General features: G+C 40.3%; 2 protein-coding genes across 2 annotated transcripts; one reads left to right on the forward strand and one right to left on the reverse strand.

Annotated features, from left to right (window-relative positions):
* Window positions 1-4,511: 4,511 nt before the first annotated feature.
* Window positions 4,512-6,665, forward strand: LOC124003649 (CDGSH iron-sulfur domain-containing protein 3, mitochondrial-like). Its single transcript, XM_046312138.1, has 3 exons — window positions 4,512-4,944; window positions 5,259-5,375; window positions 5,597-6,665. Exons 1-3 carry the CDS (start codon window positions 4,855-4,857, stop codon window positions 5,780-5,782), a joined length of 393 nt encoding a protein of 130 aa, XP_046168094.1. The 5' UTR covers window positions 4,512-4,854; the 3' UTR covers window positions 5,783-6,665.
* Window positions 6,666-7,039: 374 nt separating this feature from the next.
* On the reverse strand, window positions 7,040-12,832 carry LOC124003648 (polycomb complex protein BMI-1-like). Its single transcript, XM_046312136.1, has 9 exons — window positions 12,681-12,832; window positions 11,848-11,975; window positions 11,590-11,686; window positions 11,399-11,454; window positions 9,488-9,626; window positions 9,170-9,206; window positions 8,826-8,924; window positions 8,501-8,581; window positions 7,040-8,330 (listed from the first exon to the last, which is right to left on the reverse strand). The coding sequence occupies exons 2-9, from the start codon at window positions 11,963-11,965 to the stop codon at window positions 7,956-7,958; spliced, it is 1,002 nt and encodes a 333-aa protein (XP_046168092.1). The 5' UTR covers window positions 11,966-11,975; window positions 12,681-12,832; the 3' UTR covers window positions 7,040-7,955.
* Between the last annotated feature and the right edge of the window lie 82 nt (window positions 12,833-12,914).

The raw sequence follows: 12,914 nt of genomic DNA on the forward strand, positions 1-12,914 counted from the left end.
TGCGATCCAGGACCTATACAATAGGCGGTGTCAGAAAATAGTCCATAAAATTGTCAGAGACTCCAATCACCCAAGTCAGAGACTGTTTTCTCTGATTTTGCACGGCAAGAGGTACCGGAGCACCAAGTGTAGGACCAAAAGTATCCTAGACTTCTACCCCCAAGCCATAGGACTGCAATTATTCAAATGCCCCCCCCCCCCCCCCCCATTTGTTTTGTACGCTGCTACTCGCTGTTTATTATCTATGCATAGTCACTTCACTCCCTACCTACGTGTACAAATGACCTCAACTCACCTCTACCCCCACACACTGACACGGTACTGTACCCCCCTGGATATAGCCTTGTTATGAGTTATTTTATTGTGTTACTTTTTATAATGTTTTACTTTAGCTTATTTGGTAAATATGTTCTTAACTATTCTTGAACTGTACTGTTGGTTAAGGGCTTGTAAGGAAGCATTTCACGGTAAGGTCTACACTTCAGAGCATGTATTCAGGGCATGTGACAAATAAAGTTTGATTTGATTTGAAACCCTCAATGGCACAGCCTTTGCTAAAACAGGCTTTTGGTCACTAGAGGCCTCTATCTTCCTCTATGATCGGTGATGGCTGAAGAAATTTGGCTTCACCGAAAACCCTCACTGAAGATCCTCACAAAATTTTACAGATGCACAATTGAGAGCATCCTGTTGGGCTGTATCACCGCCTGGTATGGCAACTGCACCTCCCACAACGGCAAGGCTCTCCAGAGGGTGGTGCGGTCTGCACCACACATCGCCGGTGGCAAACTACCTGCCCTCCATGACACCTACAGCACCCGATGTCACAGGAAGGCCAAAAAATATCATCAAAGACAACAACCACCCGATCCACTCCCTGTTAACCCCGCTACCATCCAGAAGGCGAGGTCAGTACAGGTGCATCAAAGGTGGGACCGAGAGACTGAAAAATAGCTTATATCTCAAAGCTATCACACTGTTAAACAGCCATCACTAACACAGAGAGGCTGCTGCCTACATAGAGACTTGAAATCATTGGACACTTTAATAAATGGATCACTAGTCACTTTAACTTCTTCGGGATCGGTGTTATATGTATATATTCTTACTCAATTCCTTACTTAGATGTGTGTGTATTAGGTTGCTGTTGTGGAATTGTTAGATTACATGTTAGATATTGCTGCATTGTCCGAACTAGAAGCACAAGCATTTCGCTACACTCACAATAACATCTGCTAACCATGTGTATGTGACTAATAACATTTGATTTGTATGGAAGTGGGCCTCGCCCTGGGACGTCTTTTTACATTTATAGGCCAATAGCTTACCTGTCTGTGTTACAAAATATTGCTACAATCATTGTCATTGGCGATATAAACACATTTGGAAGTTGATACTTGTTGTGGGCGGTCTAACTTGTCTTTTTAATTCATTTTTTTGTGAAAAGGGTGAAGTGAAAGCTACTGGAGATTGTTTTGTCTGACATTTCTTAGGAGGTAGCCTTACTAAAAACCGGGACGTCAACAAAGATGCTCGCGCGCTGCTTCAGGAAGAATAAACGTGATCATAGGAACAAGGCGTAATGGGACCGTTGCAATTTTGAGGCAACCTCGGCTATTTGCAGCTGTTACCAATTCAAGTGTATGTATAAACTCAAGGCAAATACATTTTTGTAAGTAGGTCGCTTGTGAGATTTGAATAACACCTTTTGTCAGCTTTCTGGTGTGATCTGGATTCCAGCCTCTCTGTAAAGCCTCACTAAAATACTTCAAATAGACGATATGAGTATTAAAGTATCACTGTTGACGTGTATTTGAATAAATATATTCAATTATATTATTATTATTATATATTTGAATATATAAATCTAGATTCTAGCGTTTAAAGACTAATTATACGGCACTGTATGAAATAACAACATGCATGTTTTTTTATAGTAGATAAAGAAAGGGCAACTGTTCAAAGAAAACCTGCATAGTCATTAGAGAACACACCTTATTCACCCATGGCACAGAACTGCCATTCATATGGTAGTGAAGAGGAGGGGTGCATCACTTGAGTGGGTTGAGTCACTGACGTGCCCCCCCCCCCCTCTTTGGTTGTGCCGTGGCGGAGATCTTTGTGGGCTATACTCGGCCTTGTCTCAGGATGGTAAATTGGTGGTTGAAGATATCCCTCTAGTGGTGTGGGGGCTGTGCTTTTGGGATGGGGCCACAGTGTCTCCTGAACCCTCCTGTCTCAGCCTCCAGTATTTAGAGAGAACATTTTTCATATTTGAAACTTTTTTTCTGCAATTCTACACATTTTGTCATGGGGTGCAGATAATTATTTTGCCATTTTAAAGCAAATTTCTTGTAATTCTATACATTTTGCCATTTCTAATGTGTATTCATCTAATATTGAGTGACTTGACCATTACTACAAAATATTTGGACTAAAAAAACGTATCTTAAAAACATTAGCTGACATGGGCTAGTTGATCTGGACATTTCTGTTATAAATAATTCTCTAAGGTATGCAATGACTGACATGACAAGAAGAATACTGATGATGCACTATCCCATTTCTGAATGTCACCTTGCGCATTCTACTATTACAACTTTCAAGAGTAAATTTAAAATAAAATTACATTTATTGCTACAGTTTGGGAACCACTGCACCATGAGTTCTCAGTGCCAGGATCAACACTTATGTCATACGACAAGACTAAGCAATACTCTATTATTGTGTGACTAAACTACCTCTTCCTCAGATGCAGTGTTCCGCTCAGATCAATAAGCCAGTCGTTACTGCCAAGATGCCTTTCAGGGGGAAAGTGACTGGAGGCAAATGCTATGTCTGGTGTGCATGTGGACACAGCAAGAAACAGGTGAGTGTTAGGCATTGAATGTTCAAAGTAGAGTACTCTGGCTTAAAATTCCTGCCTGTGCAGAACTCTAGCCTGTACCCTAGTTATTGATGAAAAAAACAAGCCTGACTAACCTGATGTATAATGTCGGGGCCTGTCGGGCTCGGGTCGTGTAGCAGAGTTCTAGTTCAAGGCATTGAATGTAAAAAAACGAAAAAACTAAAGAAGGGTTAGAACTGATGAGCCAAAATGTATGCAATATTAACCCTTTTCAATTCCAGCAGAGGTGATTTATGCCTATATGCTATTTTTAGGTCTTCTACATGAGAATAATGTTTCAGATTGTAATCTGTGCTATAATTTACAAATGAAATCAGTGAAACAATAGCTCTGACAGTCTCGCTACCTCTCTCTCTCTGACGCCCTTTCTCTGTCAGCCCTTCTGTGACGGTGCTCACAGGTCTAAAGCACCCAGCATCTCTCCACCACACTTCACTCCCGAGAAGGACAGCACCCTTATGCTGTGTCCTTGTAAGCAAACCAAAAATGTACTTTACTGTGGTGGCACACATTTCAAGGTCATCTTCTAGCATCTAGTCAGCTCAGTGGAAAAAAAGTGTTTAAAATGAATAACTTATTAAAAAATAAATTAAACATGTCATGAAGCTGCTAACTTCCTTATACTGTACTGCCTATATTGATTGTTCATAAATCACTTGTTGACACACATTTTATTTATGATAAATGGATAAAGGCATTTATGTTTTGTCACTGTCCATATGGTAATAAATAACAGCCTACTATTTCAATACACATTGTGTCATTCTTATTTTTTTCCCCTTAAACCATGCATTATTTTGAGAAACAGTCAGGCAATGTAGATATTAAAAGAAAACTGTGACTTTTGGCCTACATAGAACAAAGCTCATGTTCATGTTCAAAGGAAATCTTCAAGGAGCCTGAGCTCAAACTGGAGGCAAGACATGATGCAAGGATAGTGAAATAGGCCTACTGCAACAAATCAAATAAAAATATGTTGTATTCATATTTGTCTAACATGCTGGCGTCGGGCAAGTTCATATAGCTGATATATGATGATCGTTATTAAACTAAGTTCATGTGTGAAAAAAAAAGAAACAAAATGTGACTTCTGCTTTTAACCCAACCCCAAAACACAGGTTTTTGGAGAGGTGCAGGGTGGCTGCCACACTGAACACTTGGGGAGCTGTTGTTGTGAGGGTCAAGTGCCTTTCTCAGGGGCACAACAGCAGGCAAATGGCATCTAGAAATGTAATGCTAGCAACCAATTGTTGCCAGCTCACTTCCCGACAGATTTTTTCAGTCGGACCTGAGATACAAACTCGCAACCCTCCGGCCACTGGTTCACCTCTCTAACCGCCAGGCTACCTACTTTATGGAACTGGGCTGCTTCCTGGGCTTGCAACCTGGACTCTGGGGTATATGTAACATAGTAAACGTAATCCGGGATACTCAATCCATTGTCTATGATACTTTACGGATTACAATTCTTATAATATGTTACACATTTGTTAAACGTTTGATATGTTACGAATTTGTTGTAGCTAATGTTAGCTAGGTGGCAACCTAGCTAGGCTTGGAGTTAGGGTCAAGGTTATGAGTTAGGTTAAAGGGTTAAACTAATTCACTTTTCACCCGGTGAAACTCTTTCCAACCGGGTAACCAAGGCCAGATAATCGAATCCCCTCAATGCTGCGCATCTTGTGTGAGAGAAGCGCATGCAGCGGCTCACGTGACTAATTCCCGGAAGCCACCTCTACATGACCAGCTGTTAGCTACACAGTCTCCGCTCGTCCTTATCTCAAGTGAAGCTAACGTTGGTTGTTGATGCCATTTTCATTTTGTTGCTAATTGTCTGTCACTAATATGAATACGTTGAATTTGAAGGCTTTATTTATAAATAACAATATACAAGACCACAGAGTAGCAGCCGCAGGCTACTTAATAGCACGCACCCACAACCAAATATGAACACGATCATGTCAGACAGAGTGCGCAAATTAGTTTCTGCAACCTTGATACAACCTTGGACGTGGCCGATTATTACTGCCCCAAAGGTAAGCAAACGATTAAAGTCTCAAGGAAGACGTTTCACATGGTTAACAACAAAACACATATCTTGTGCATGTAAACAAGTTGTCTTTGGTTGCAACGGCAGCCTAGTGTTCAAATGGTGGATTACAATGTTGTGAGGTGAGGATTTACTCCCACTCTATAGCATTGGGAGGAAGTGATTTATTGTTATCTGCCGTAATATAATTTTCCATTTTCTTGTTTGCTGACCACACACAGGCATTTGTAGGATGCATTCACAGAATTTGCACATTAGAAATCAGTTTTGCTACCCTAAATCTGAAACTTATCGTTACAGGTCCAGCTCTCCAGTCTATCCAGTGAGCCTGTCATCGCTTCCAAAAAGCCTTTCAAGGTGGAGCTTGTAGGGGGAAAGCGTTACTCATGGTGCACTTGTGGACACAGCAAGAAACAGGTGAGGGCACTACAATCATGCTTTACATTGGTCACCATGCGCCCATCACTCTACTTTCAATGAAACAGGTTCATTGAACTCTGTCATGTGGAATTGGATCAGATTTGCTTTAGCATACCAACGCAGCAGATTATTCAGTGCCACAGAATCTAGCAGCAGTAACTAATTTAGAATTTGAGGTCCTCAAACGCTGTCGTGTTTCTCCCATCTTTCTGTCTTAGCCTTTCTGTGATGGAACCCACAAGACTAAAGCCCAGGGCCTGATGCCTCTGCGCTTCATCCCTGAGAAGGACTCCAAAGCTTGGCTGTGTGGCTGCAAGTACACCGCTAACCCACCATACTGCGATGGCACTCACAAGCAGGAATTCATCCAGTCTGCCCTGTTCCCAGAGAACACCGACTCCTGAATGGCTAGGCGCTGAATATGTTTTTGTCCAAATCACTGAGCTGTGGGTCCTCTGAGTTCTGGTCCTGGAGATGTAGGACCAGAATCACTGGTTCTGAAAGTAGCTCTGCACTTGGGTGATTGATGGCAAACAGATGACTTATGTACATATCTGACATACTGTGACATGCTTAGATCTGATGTGAAAAGATCTGTGATTGGTCAAAAGACTGATTAGTGGAAAAAATATCAGAATTGGGCTACATGTCTAAACGCAGCATTAGGAACCCCATTATAATATAATGGGAAACTCTCGGCTTAGCACTAGCTTTGAACAAATCTCCCACTGTAGTCCATACAAGATTTACATGACATAAGAGCGCTGTGAACAACTCAATTGAGGATGCATCCTATGATAGACTGATACTTGTTATGGGGCAATTCTACAATAACAGAATGATGCTGAGATTTCACTTTAAAATATGAAAACCAATGATTAAAGTTAATCAAACCATTCAACTTTATGCACAATGGCTAGTTTTAACAATTTCCACAAAAAAAAAACATTTACTTGAAGAGTGCAAATGCAAAGTTAGGTAACAGTGTCAGTCTCTCATTCTTTGTAATCATTGGTTTGTTTGGCATACATTTTAAAGTGAAAAATAGTTACTGTGGAATAGCCCTGTGTGTGGTATGCACTGGTGCTTCTGTAAATTGTGATGAAACAGATTTAAAATGTTAATGCTCTGCTAATGATACGCACAAGTATTGTGATGGACTGTTTCTCCAAATCAAGTATTGTAATAGAACACTAAATCATAGGCTTTCTATAAGATTAATTGTTTAAGATGTATTATTCCCTCCATGGTGTATTCTGTCGGTTGAAATTAAAATGATCAAATACATTTTTTACTTTCTCTTAATTACGGTCACATTTTGCCATGCTATAAACTGTTTTGTATGTCACTTATGAAGAAATGCAATGGTTCAACCTAAAGCATCCTCTGCATTGAAGTCGTGAAAATCCAGATTCTTTGGAGAGCACATAGTTGCCATGGATCCCAACTTAAAATCAAGTTAAACATTTCTAAATAGCAGCATAATGATAATACATGCTTTAAAGCTCTGCTACTCATGACTGGTTGTTGATAGCAATTTCAGATTTCTTTGTATTAAAAGTCCAAATGGAGACTTATCACAAGGGCACTGGCAAGTTCTGATATTTGAACTGCTTGAGAAAATAACTCAAACTAATCAGAATGGGACACTGAACTCAAAACCAAGTAAGTAAACTTTTTAATGACCTAAACATGCACATATGGCTGATATTTTAGAATAATATCATTGAATGGTCAAAATATACATTGAGGGAATGTCAAAAGTGTATGAAAATACAACATGGTGTACATGGTCAGATATACAATTCCCTTTGAGCTCATTTCTCTGTAAGTAGAACGGGTACCAGTATGTAATGTTGAAAAACATGTACAGTAAGCTATGTTTTTTCAGACAATTGTAGTGCTGCTTGGGGCTTGATAAATAATGGCTTTCTAATGTCAAAGCACAGGGAAGTTCAGTACTCGTATACTGTGATCTGCATTTCAAAGAAAGTGCATCAAACGTTTCGTACATATCTATTGTCCTTGGTGATTGGGGCCATTACCAGTAGAAAGTACTGCATCTATCTACATACACCAGAGTTATTATATACAGTATGACCGACGGCAAGAAGACATCTTGCTTTTTTATTTCTAGTTAATATTTATATATATGGACATTGGCTTTGCAATTCCATTCAGCATTTTGTCATAATTGATATTTTAAAGCCAAATTAATTCTGAAGAATTGGGGGAAGGAATCGTTGAACCGACTGCATATTATACAGTTACAAAACAATTACAATATCCTGTATAAAAGATACTATATACATCACCAGGTATGTACGAATGCTCACATTGGATACATATTGTACATTTTGTATGTATGTTTTACTCTAACACACAGTCACACACACACATTGAAATTAAATGTCCATTTGGCTGCACTTGACAGTCTTTTGCTGATCACAATCGCCCTCTCTCTTAGTACTCTCTTGGCAGATTTTCTCCTTCTCTGTCCATTGGTCCATTGAGGGGCTACTCCAACATTTTGGGGCAATTCCGTTCCACTCTCCATGTTCCTGGGATGTATCAGATTTAGGTTGGTGGTGATACCGCCCCTTTGTCCCCTCCCCTAGTCTCAGTCGCCGCTCCATTGCTTTTGCCGTTGACGTTCACCTTGCGGGTGTTGCTCCCTGACTTGGAGGCTAGAGGGAGCCGTTGAGTACCGTTGGGTCCTGTGGTACCGCTGGGGCTCTGAAGGGTGGAGGGCTGGCCTCGGAGGGCAGGGCTGGGCAGGGTGGAGGCTCTGGGGGCCTGACCAGCCGGGCTCAGGGCCTTGTCGCTGTGGGAGTCACTCTCAGAGGTGGGGCTTGTGTTGACACCGTCGGAGTGGGCCTGGGCGGCACCTTGGGACAGCCGTCGACGCTTCCGGGTGGGCTTGACCCAGTACTGCAGGGGGAGGGGGCCATTCTGCAAAGAGTCACAGAGAGAAGATGAGAACTCTCCAGACACGTGAAAGATCACTCAGATCCTAGGACCTAGCAACGTAGATGTTTAGTGAAGTTGGGATTAGGGTTGGAAGTGACAACTGAAGCTTGGTCAGTGTTGTTGTTATAGCCAGTGTGTCAGTTGGCACTTACACGTCGCCAAGAATACATGTAGGCAATATCCATCAGCGTGTAGTAGTCCTTTAAGGGCTCATCAGCGTACAGCACTTCAATCTGTTAAGGTAGAGATCACTATTACACATTAATAGCACACAAGTCCAAGAGAAGGGTGTGGTGGTGAAGTATGGGAATAAGTATGAAGTATGGGGCTAGTCCACCTAAGTGAAAGCACACATGATCTACTGTATAGGAATGCAGCTTGTCACTAAAATACAGTATTGCGACAAAGCCGTTGTTGGTGTATGCTATGGCTATCTATGGAGTTGTGAGGCGGTTCTGTGCAGCCTGTAGGAATTACCCGTAAGGTGTTTGGAATGTCCATCTTGCTACGCAAGAACTTGGCTAAGTGCAGGACGGTCATGGCTGCCGGGCATTGCAGGAAGCGTTTGCTGTTGGTCTGAAAATGAGGAGAACAGTACGTGTGGTTAGAACCGATTTTATAACTAGAGGGTAAGGGCAGGACATAATATGAAAGGTTAGAAAAATGTGGTCCTGTATGGCTCAGTTGGTAGAGCATGGCGCTTGCAATGTATGCACGCATGACAGTTGTTTTTAAAATAAATGTATTATCATTTAGATAGTGTGGGTGACAAATTTACATCAGCATTTACTGGGTTAGCATTTTATGGTTGAATCACTCACATTGTCTCCTTCTGTATTCATAGGTTGTGTGTCACTTCTATAAGAAAATGGAAAAACAGCATGGGTTAAGATGAGCATAGCTTTGTTTTGAAATGCTTTTTTACCCAGCTTTCTGTTAACAAACTTATTAGCACGAAGAGATACAGCCCTATTATAACACATGTGGTCTGTTCTACATGAAACAGCCCTATTATAACACATTTGGTCTGTTCTACAGGAAACAGCCCTATTATAACACATTTGGTCTGTTCTACAGGAAACATCCTATCTAATTGGTTGCATGAAAAAGACTAAGAGATCACACATTCTAGAACTTACTTGTTCTTCTCATGGAACTGAATGGAGAGACTGATGATTTCATCTTCTGCAATAATAGTTGGCTCCTCCACCACTTCTCCTGGCTCCAGGTGTTGGTTTTCCTGGTTTGTGTAGAAGTCCCGCCTTCGTTTCATCTCATCTGATGTAAACAAAAAGTCAGAGTGAAAAAGACGTTGGCATATGTCCGCTTTTAATTATGAAAAGGGGGCAACTGTTCACGGGCTCAAACAGGCTTATTGTACTGTAATTAGCACTAAATATGCTCCTTGTAAAATACTGCAATGTACACTGAACACAAATATAAATGCAACATGTAAAGTCCCATTTTTCATGAGCTGAAATAAAATATAAAAAATGTCCCATACGCACAAAAAACATTTATCTCAAATTGTGCACCCACATTTGTTTACATCCCTGTTGGTGAGTATTTCTCATTTGCCAAGATACCAGACAGGTGTGACATATCAAGAAGCAGATTAAACACCATGATCATTACACAGGTGCACCTTGTGCTGGGGACAATTAAAGGCCACAACACAATGCTACAAATGTCTCAAGTTTTGATGGAGCGTGCAATTGGCATGCTGACTGCAGGAATGTCCAACAGAGCTGTTACCAGAGAATTTCATGTTAATTTCTCTACCATAAGCCACCTCATACGTTGTTTTAGAGAATTTGGAAGTACATCCAACAGATTACAACCTCTCACTTTCGGTTATTTGAAAATGAAATAATCTAAGAAATACTGCCATTTTTAAAACAAATCCTAAAGTTGGTTGTAATTTCAGTTTAATCCACCAGAAAAGACTGAACAAATATTACAACAAATATACTAACCGATAAAATAAAAATGGAGTTGAAAACAGTATAATCTTTGTAAATTATATCATAAATAGGACTGGTGGAGTCACACTAGCAGCTAACAAAAATATATGGAAAGGTCTGCTCTATCCAAAATTACAACCAACTAATTGCAGCATTACCACAAAAAATGGAAGAGGCAAGAGGATGGGGGAAAAACCTGTGTCGGCCCTGCATTAAAGACCATAATTGGTTAAAGGAAATTGTGATAAAAAAGTATCCCCGTTTCATTTAAGGACCAGAAAATTGACAGCTGTGCCATACAGATTGCAAAATAGTTGTGAAGAGATTAGGGATGTACTGATTCCATTGCACATTGCTTAAAAACAGATACACAAATGACAGCGAAAGTTAAATTAAAATTATTATACACAATTATATATATATATATATACACACATACACACACACATAGAGTACAAGTCAAACGTTTGGACACACCTACTCATTACAACATAGAATAATAGTGAACTATGAAATAACACATATGGAATCATGTAGTAACCAAATAAGTGTTAAACAAATCAACATCTATTTTATATTTGATATTCCTCAAAGTAGCCACCTTTTTGCCTTGATGACAGCTGTGTTTGTGTGTGTGTGTATATGTATATATATATATATATATAGGTTTTTGGAAATGATGCAGACAATTACATAGATTGTGGCTTCTATCAATCTTCAATATTAAAGCTGATCTACCCCCTAAAAAAGGACATTCAACCGGCCTTACAACCGCAGATCTTGAGTAACCATGCCAGCCCCAAGACCTTCATATTCTTCAACCTGGGGGTGTTGAGGAGTATTTCTGGCTTTAATAAAAGCCCTTTTTTGGGGAAAAGCTCATTCGGATTGGCTTGGCCTGGCTCCCCAGTGGGTGGGCCTGTGCCCCTGCCCAGTCATGTGAAATTCATAGATTAGGACCTAATGAATTTATTTAAATTGACTGATTTCCTTCTATGGATTGTAACTCAGTAAAATAGTTTGCGTTTATATTTTTTGTTCAGTATTTGTATAGACAACTCCTTATCTCAAGAGATATGGTCTTACCTTTGAATAATCCAGGCACCAACTTGTATACAATGTCCTGTAGAGTCTTGTCTGACCTGAGAAAGGATATGCAAATGATAAAGCCACTTACTAAAGATAAGACCATGTTGGTTGCACTTATAGACAGATAATAACACAAGTAGTCCGAGAGAGACGTGTGCGCGCACACACACACACACAATGTGACTAACCTGATGCTGAGCTGTGGACACGTCTTGTGTACTTGCACATCACATCTGGGGCAGAACTTGTTGGTTTCCAGGAAGGCAACAATGCACGTCTTGCAGACTGAAGTAAGACAGACAGACTTAAAGCAGGTGACTTACTGTAGGACTTTTTATGAAAAGAAAATGCATTGTAAATCTACATTCCTTTTCTACATCAGTTTATAGGCCATATAGTCTAGCCCATATGCATGTAGAATAATGCAGTGGACTTAGGAATCTTACATGAGTGCAAGCACTCCACGATGGTTGTGGCATCGATGAAGTAGCCCACACACAGTGGGCATATCAGGTTAGGATTCAGCTCTGTGATTTTTAGCAGACTGGGTTGCATTTTATCCATCTGGAAGGATCTGCAAAAAGAACAACCATCAGCCAAAGAATGACTGATTATTTATTGGATAGCAAGATTTGAACCACTAAAGTACATGACACATTTAGTGACCTTTTTTTTTGCTGTTGTTGACATGTTTTCAAACACAAAGCCTACACATACAAAATGTGTAGACATATTGATGTGGTCCACGGATATTGTCTATAATAATATGGATCACTTTTTTTGTTAGAAGCAGTTATGCTTCTTGTAATGGACCAGTGTCATAGCTACTACATAGAATGGCTACTAATGTATGACCATTTATTTTGTAATTATTTCCAGCCTGGTTGTTTTTTTTTTAGATATTACCCATCCACCAATCTAACAAAATACGTTTGGAACTGCTGTAGTCTAGACCCGACTACCCCAGTGGGGCCTCCTGTGCACGGTGAGGCACGTACCCCAAACCCCGAGAAGACCCACAATGAGCCCCTCCTGTACCAGTGGGTTCTTATGCATCATAGAAAAATCTAATAAAAACTATGTAAAGATAGACGAAAAATAAGCTTAGATGGATAGTGGGAAACAAAGCAGCCATCTTAAATTCAGTGACAGGACTGGATATGAGAAACGAACAAGAGAGAATCCAAACATAACACCGAGTACCTCAGTTTGTGAGTTGATGTACCTGTGCATCGCATTATGCGAATAAAAACAATTGATGCCTTTCTTTGCTTCCTACCTGATTTGACATGAAAAACACCAGTACCGCCCGACGTGGATACAGGTAAATTATTTTGAGTCGGTTAACGTTAGATTTTGCAGCAGCGCCAGAAAATGGCTTTTTTTCCCCCACATAGTCAGAGGACCGCCCATTGTGGTCACGTGATATTATTTCCAGTCCCTGCCGCCTGCCATATACGATGTATTTGCTACATATAAAAAAAATACAACTGTCGCTGATAAGTAGCTAAAA

Source organism: Oncorhynchus gorbuscha, linkage group LG18 (genome assembly GCF_021184085.1).
Source record: "Oncorhynchus gorbuscha isolate QuinsamMale2020 ecotype Even-year linkage group LG18, OgorEven_v1.0, whole genome shotgun sequence".
Lineage (NCBI taxonomy): Eukaryota > Metazoa > Chordata > Actinopteri > Salmoniformes > Salmonidae > Oncorhynchus > Oncorhynchus gorbuscha.

Coding starts and splice junctions, on each gene's coding strand:
- LOC124003649 (XM_046312138.1), top strand. CDS start 4,855: ATGAACACGATCATGTCAGACAGAGTGCGCAAATTAGTTTCTGCAACC. Junction 4,945..5,258: donor CGATTATTACTGCCCCAAAG/GTAAGCAAACGA, acceptor TTATCGTTACAG/GTCCAGCTCTCCAGTCTATC. Junction 5,376..5,596: donor GTGGACACAGCAAGAAACAG/GTGAGGGCACTA, acceptor TTTCTGTCTTAG/CCTTTCTGTGATGGAACCCA.
- LOC124003648 (XM_046312136.1), bottom strand. CDS start 11,965: ATGGATAAAATGCAACCCAGTCTGCTAAAAATCACAGAGCTGAATCCT. Junction 8,925..9,169: donor TGAATACAGAAGGAGACAAT/GTGAGTGATTCA, acceptor CCTCATTTTCAG/ACCAACAGCAAACGCTTCCT. Junction 8,331..8,500: donor ACATGTATTCTTGGCGACGT/GTAAGTGCCAAC, acceptor GACTCTTTGCAG/AATGGCCCCCTCCCCCTGCA.